The sequence below is a fragment of the Oryzias melastigma genome, linkage group LG3 (genome assembly GCF_002922805.2).
Source record: "Oryzias melastigma strain HK-1 linkage group LG3, ASM292280v2, whole genome shotgun sequence".
Classification (NCBI taxonomy): domain Eukaryota; kingdom Metazoa; phylum Chordata; class Actinopteri; order Beloniformes; family Adrianichthyidae; genus Oryzias; species Oryzias melastigma.
Genome location: NC_050514.1, coordinates 13,950,890 through 13,958,217, shown reverse-complemented (window position 1 = coordinate 13,958,217; position 7,328 = coordinate 13,950,890). Strand labels below are relative to the sequence as shown.

General features: G+C 37.7%; 1 protein-coding gene across 1 annotated transcript; it reads left to right on the top strand.

Moving 5' to 3' along the window:
- Positions 1-1,403: 1,403 nt before the first annotated feature.
- Positions 1,404-7,206, top strand: LOC112160611. The gene is made up of 8 exons (XM_036209840.1): positions 1,404-1,442; positions 1,578-1,692; positions 1,759-1,922; positions 3,102-3,219; positions 3,292-3,927; positions 4,132-4,280; positions 4,375-4,492; positions 4,629-7,206. The coding sequence occupies exons 2-8, from the start codon at positions 1,587-1,589 to the stop codon at positions 5,030-5,032; spliced, it is 1,695 nt and encodes a 564-aa protein (XP_036065733.1). The 5' UTR covers positions 1,404-1,442; positions 1,578-1,586; the 3' UTR covers positions 5,033-7,206.
- The last annotated feature ends 122 nt before the right edge of the window (positions 7,207-7,328 follow it).

Genomic DNA, 7,328 nt, shown 5'->3' with positions numbered 1-7,328 from the left:
AAAAAGGTCTTTACTGAAAAAAAAATATTCAAATCAGTAAATTAGATTAATTTGCTGATGAAACTGTTTCTAAGTATTGCAAGACAGAAAATAAGATTTTTTTAGATTTATAAATTCAGCTTTTGGAGTCTTGTGATTCTTCACCAAACTCAGCTGCTCAATACTCCAACCACACAACACTCAGAGGTTCTTGACAGACGGATCTGCTTTTAGGATGTGATTGCGTTAGTTATGATATCTGAAACTGGGAGTTGAAGCTTCATGTTTAAGTGTGGATGAGGCTTCTACTTGAGGTGACAGGAGCCCCCTTTTTGTGGGGGCTTGACATGGAGGGGGTGGGGTTCATGCCAGTCTGATCTTGTTACCTTCCAACGCTGCTAAAGCAATTGAGGTCACCACAGGAAAGTAAGTAAGAAAAAACAACATGGATGTTTTCCAGGCTGTGAGCACCATTGCTAAATAAACATTTAGGTCTGAGGAGTCTTATATTTTTATCAATTTCCTCTAAAATATGGGAATGTTATGGGTTTGTTTCCAGAACATTTGTGGGGTGAAAAATATGGAGATAAACTGAATAAAGATAACATTTATGGGAAGTATTATTGTTAGTTTGTTGCTGACGAGGGAAGCCCTGAATCATTTTGATAATTAAAAATGTTCTAACTGAAAGTAAACCAGCAGCCGCATTTGAAGCAGACTCCAGTGTATTTGCCATCAGGTGCTGTCATGAGAGTTTCAAAGTAATGACTTACATCCTTCAGCATCAGAGGAATCTGAAATACTTGTTGCCTGCATACGTGCTGTTCGTGGCTCCTAAACAGGGAGACCCAAAGTAAAGTGAGAGCTTCGGGGGGTGAATGGTTTTGGAACAACACAGACACCAGCTCTCCATCAAGTCAGACACAAATCTTCCCCTGACCTGGCTTAACCTGCTCTGTTTCCCAAAGACTATTTGTGGACTGCAGCATAGATGCAATGCGTTACTGCACTCAACTTTCAATGTTTGGAAGGATTTTTACTACAATGCATTTTTAGTAGCACTATCATGGTGCAATTTTTAGTTTTTGTAAGTCTAGAATTCCTTTATGCATGCACATTCTGAGATTTTGGGTTATAAATCACCAGAAATGAAGTTCCTGTGACCTGCAGAAGCTAAAAAACAGGGGTTGCCATGAAAATCCACGTATGTTTTCCTGCTTTACCCTCCTCCTGGACTCATTGTTGTTTTGCATGTTCCAAATATGCCAGTGCTCTGCCCTGCATCACTCTCCTGTTTATTTCTCAAAGGCAAAGCTCTAAAAATACCTTTGACCCCGTGTGATGGCGATGGGTGGGTCCTGCAGGATGCTGGGTGTCTATAACCCCACTGTCACAGTCAGCCCGACTACATTCAAGATCTTTAACTGGAATAAAACGGTTACAAGGGGATTAAAAGGTGACCGGTATGTTTTCTTCTGCATTTAGTCACATTTACAAACTCAAGGCTGCGTTGCTAAAACCTTCTAAATCAAATATGCATGCAACAGCAATATATATATATATATATACAAAATCCAAAATTCTTTGTGTATTTACAGAAAAAAATAATGGACACTTCATCCAAAGGTCTCTTAGAAGAACTCAGTTTGGGAAAAAACAATGTAGAGGATGAAGAGGAAGAGACTGATGGACAACATCAGGAGAAAGAAACAGGTATGAGCAAACGTGGTTCTAACATATAATATATGGATATGAGAGAGTTTGTTGTTATTTTTGCAGATCAGTCACAAACTGAAGATTTATGTGCTGGAGGTCAGAAAAAAGCAGCAGCATGGGCTCCATGTTTTTACTCCAAAGGAGGTAAAGAGGTGTACCGCTATGTGGGTCAGGAGATCATCATTGAAGAGGCTTTTGACTCGTTTGCTGGCATGATATGGCCCGGGGTGAGTGGCACCACTTGTGAAATAAATTTAACCCTCCAAAGCCTGCAACAACAAAGAACTGATTGGAATTAAATTGTTCTCAAAACCATATGGAGTTCCCTAAAAAAATAATTTGTTGCTGCAGATTAGTATGTATTGGCGTTTTTATAGCATTTTGTGGCCAAATCTTGTGGGCATAATTTGGTTTGTTTGGGCTTTTTTTTGGCATTTTTTGGGCACAAATCTGCCTTTTGTGGGCTCATTTCAATGGCAGATATTAACATTACATAGGCACTAACTAGTATTTGTACAAAGTACCATTTTTTGTGCACATATTAGCATTTTTGGAAACAAATTGGCATTTTGTGTGTACATTTTATGGGCACAAATAAGCAATTTGTGTGCACAAATTAGAATTTTTGTGAGTACCAAGCAGCATTTGTGGGCACAATTTGTGTGTATAAATTAGCACTTTGTGGGCACACACTAGTATTTCATGCACACAAATTAACATTTTGTGACCACAAAATACTTATTTGTGTCCACAATTGGAGGAAATAATTTAGGCTATTAAATCTTCTTGAATGTCCAAGGACCAAGGCTCCGTAAAATCCTTTGGTGATTCAATTTTTTTAAATGAGAAATACATATCAATTATGATCAGTTGGGTGATTTGGTGAGTTTTTGTTCAACACAGTGTAAGCTTGTGTTGCAAAAATATTGACATAAGTGTTCAGGAAAAAAAAGCACCTTATTTACCTACTGTCTTGCATTTTATGCACATGAGGTAACTGTATTATAAAGAACTAATTATGAACACATTTAGCATCCTTTTAATAAAGCAAGTAATCATTTAAAGATAGGACTTTGAATTTTTTTCACCATAAAGTTAAAAAAATTAGCAAAACAATTCTCTGAAAATTTTATTTGAAAATAAAAATCTTAAATAACTTTGCATTAACTTAGAATGTAATTCTAGCCATTTTTTGTTGAGATGTGTCACAGGGAGGAAGACATGTTTTGGTGGAATAAACAATGCTGCTATAGCTACTTTTGAATTATCTGCATAAGATGTCAAATGTTTAAAATAGCATTTTCATATTGAATGTCGTTTGCTTCAGGATTTTTCTTTAAAGGATGTAACTTGGAACTAAATCTTTCCCGTGTAGAGCCAAATCAAATCTGCTCTTGATGCTGCAGGCTCTGTCTCTGTGTCACTACCTGGACACTCATCGTGACCAACACAATCTAGTGGACAAAGCAGTTCTGGAGATTGGAGCAGGAACTGGCCTTGTGTCTGTTGTAGCTGCACTCCTGGGTATGTAGAGGATGACCTTTTTATTGAGCATAAAGCTCTGTGATTAGAGTTGTTCTTGTATTCTGTCCTCAGGAGCCTGGGTCACAGCCACTGACCTTCCAGATGTCTTGAGCAACCTGAGGGTCAACTTGAGTAGGAACACCAGGGGGCGCTGCAGACACACCCCTCAGGTGGCCTCTCTATCCTGGGGCTTTGACCTGGAGCCCACCTACCCGTCGTCTGTCTACAGGTACGACTATGTGCTGGCAGCAGATGTGGTCTACCATCACGACTATCTGGATGAGCTCCTGGCCACCATGAAGCATTTCTGCAAACAAGGAACAACTCTGATCTGGGCCAACAAGGTCAGGTTTGAGACAGATCTGACTTTCACTGACAACTTCAAGAAGGCCTTTCACACAAGCCTACTAGCTGAAGATGGAGAGATGAAGATCTTCATGGCAACTAGCAGACAGGAAGAAGAGGATAGTGAAGCAGAGGCAGAAATCCAAAACCTGCCATTGAACTTAGAAGAAGCTAAGACAGATGAGGAGGAAGAGAGCATGAAGGAGCTGGAAAAAAGTGAAGAAGCTGAACATAATTGTGAGATTTTAGTACAGACAAACAGAGAGACAGAAGAACAGAGAATAACCTCTGATGATGAAGAAATAGAGGACCCCAGCGAAGACAACAGCGAAGAAGCTGACACAACTTCAAACAACAAATCCAGTAAGTTGGTTTGAACTGCAGCATATCGTCTTGACCTAAATGCGTTGAGTTGCTGCCATGTGATTGGCTGATTAGAAATATGTGTTAACGAGCATTTGGACAGGTGTGTCTAATAAAGGCCAAAATCATACTCAATCCTTCAATATGGTGTCCAAAGGTAACTATTATTGGAATCATTGATGTCAATGTTTTTTGTCTTCACAGATCAGGAGGTTAGGACGGAGAAGGCTGTGCTGTACAAGTTTGTCCCGAGTGTCATTTTCAGCCATGGAAAAGATATCTATCATTACGTGGGGGAAGACATTGTCATTTATGAGTCAATTGACTCATATGGGGGGGTTATGTGGCCAGCTGTACGTTTTCCTAAAAAAATCATTTGAATTTTACACCAGTAGAGTTCATGATTTCATAAATAGTTATTTACTCTTTGACGTGTTTTCTCTGCAGGCTTTGGCTTTGTGCTCCTTTTTGGAGAAGAACAAACACACTGTCAACCTGGAGGGGAAAACCGTCCTGGAACTGGGAGCAGGAACAGGACTGGTTTCCATTGTAGCTACATTACTGGGTGAGTATGAATCATAAAACTTGACCTGACGCTTATAAGAATTGTCAGTGTAATGCTTCATTTTACTGTGTTGTTTAGTGCAATAGAATCTCTTAAATCTGCAGTGACAATGACAAATTCTCTATTTCTTGATCAGGAGGTGCAGTCACAGCAACAGACCTGCCACAGATGCTCAGCAATCTCAGGGCCAATGTGATGAGGAACACCAGGGGGCGCTGCAGACACACCCCTCAGATAGCATCTCTGCCCTGGGGCTTTGACCTGGAGCCCACCTACCCGTCGTCTGTCTACAGGTACGACTATGTGCTGGCAGCGGATGTGGTCTACCATCACGACTGTCTGGACGAGCTCCTGGCCACCATGAAGCATTTCTGCAAACAAGGAACAACTCTGATCTGGGCCAACAAGGTCAGGTTTGAGACGGATCTGACTTTCACTGACAACTTCAAGAAGGCCTTTCACACAAGCCTACTAGCTGAAGATGGAGAGATGAAGATCTTCATGGCAACTAGCAGACAGGGGAAGGTGAAGGAGCTATAAAATGAACTTTTTCTTTCTACAAGAATCAAACACCTAAAAGAAGATTTTCTGCCTCTGTGGTTCTTCTAAAGCTTTATTAGAGGATCAGAAGATTTACGGCTTATCCAGCAATGAGACACGAGTTTACAGACTTTTATTTCAAATCCTATTTAGTTACTGCAGTTGGATAGTTTAAAGTTCTTTTTTAAAAGTTATTTAAGAAGCCATTTCCATGAGCATGTCACATTTCTGTGCAGGCTTTCATCTTTGGAGATAAAAATCATCCTTTTTTTATCCCTTTAACCAAAATCTGATCAAAGTAAACTACTACTAAAGAAGGATCAGATCAAACTGTTTTTTTTCATGTAAAATTTAAAAAAAAAGTAGTTAAAAAATGGTGGGAAATATGCTTTAAACAGCAAAGCTGGAAGTTTCAAAAACTATCAGACTGGTTTGTTCTGCCTCATTTTGATAAACCAGGCAGTCGGTTTCTGCTTGGATGTTAATCTGAGAGTCATTTGACCTCATTTTAATGCAGTTTATAAAGATTTTGGACTGTATCTAATGGATTTTAAGGTTTTTTTTTCTTTTATCCTGAAAGTTTACACATATTATATTCCAGATAAGTTTTTCTTGTGCTTAGTGTGGATGGCAATCTCTATTAATTTGACGTCAGCTCCAATTCCTTTCCTTTGGTGTCTTATTTAACCATTTTGCTGCTAAATTGAATGTAAACTTCAGAAATTTGGAAAATGTTTACCTTTTATGTGCGTTTTTGATACTTTTTTTTGTATGGCATGACTTTATCTCACTTCACTTGTTTTTATTTTCCTTTTTATTTCTTCAACCAGCAATTAAAGTAAAAACAGATAAAACTGCAACTTCTTCCAAATCCTTTTTATTTTGTGTAATTTGTGACTTATTTCTATATGAAGTCAAACAAAAAAAAGAAATCCAACATGACATTTCCCAAATCCATCCAGGACAGGTGTTTAAAAAAAAAAGTTCAACCTTTACCTCTAAACATTCTTTAAAATACTATAATTGTCATTTATTTGAATTTATGGCTATAAATATAAACACTTAAACATCCATGATTAGCATTTCTGTGGAGCTTTCCTGATGCGAGCAGAGTGACAGTAACAGATGGGAGGAGTCTGTTCCTTGTCAGAGGTTGCAGGTAAAAATCCTGTGTTGAAAAGTAAGGCCATTTCGGAGACGGTCATTGGCAACATGCACAGTATAGAGCTCAGTCCTGAAGACACGGTTTCTTAAATAAACACTCAAAAAACAAATCAATAATGAGGCAGGATAAAAACAAAATATGACACACAATCATCAACCAGCTTAAACTCATCCAGTTGACTTTGCTGATACTAAAAATGGTTTAGCCTAAGAAATTTCTTAATACAACAAAGGGTTTCATAGCAATTCATCTCATTTTAACTTAGTTTTATTTAACTTCATATTCACTAATAAAAAGTTAAAGTTTCCACTCAAATAAGAATTTAAAAATCCTAAATGGTTTCAAATTGGTATAAGCATTTAAACATTTAGTCTACAGTTATTTCTTCATCATTGAAGAGTGTCAATAACCTTTTAACACATCATAAACTCTTGCATATCAACAAAACCTTTCACAAAAAGTGGATAAACAAGATTTCAATAGTCTTTTCTGATTGCCAAGAGGGTGTGTAGCTGGACAGAGGTGATCCAGCTTCAGCAAAAACAACTTATAAACGTATCCTTTAAAAAAAATAATGCTTACACGATAAAATGTAAGGCGAAAACATAACATTCAAAGGTTTGTGATAAAAAAAAACAGCTAGAAATGAAGCTGTTCTTTCAAATGATTGATTTGCATTGAGAAATGTGTGTACCCAAGTATTTTTTGTACACAGGAACACAATTATATGATGCTGTTTGTAAAAATATCCTTAAGGAAAACAATATTTTTATTTATTTATTTATTTTTAAAATCTACCAGCTTGAAACAAACAAAAAAAAATCTACTTCTAAAGAGTTCTGCTTACACTCTAAAAACATGCATATATGTAAAATACTCCAATGACAATAATATTTGCATTAAATATCTATTATATTGGTTTGTTGTGTATGTACAGTATTGTAAGTCACTGAACAAGTGCAGCCGTCTGAACAGCACAAAAACTGTAATACTGGACAAAAAAAAAAAACAAAGTCATCTATAAACATCCTCCTGCTGCCTGTGTGGTTGTGAGGTCCGGTGAGAAAACATGAAATGTGGCGCCAGAGTGCGAGCAGTGGACACGGACGCCGCCGTGATATGAGTGAAGCT

Coding starts and splice junctions, on each gene's coding strand:
- LOC112160611 (XM_036209840.1), top strand. CDS start 1,587: ATGGACACTTCATCCAAAGGTCTCTTAGAAGAACTCAGTTTGGGAAAA. Junction 1,693..1,758: donor ACATCAGGAGAAAGAAACAG/GTATGAGCAAAC, acceptor TTATTTTTGCAG/ATCAGTCACAAACTGAAGAT. Junction 3,928..4,131: donor AACTTCAAACAACAAATCCA/GTAAGTTGGTTT, acceptor TTGTCTTCACAG/ATCAGGAGGTTAGGACGGAG.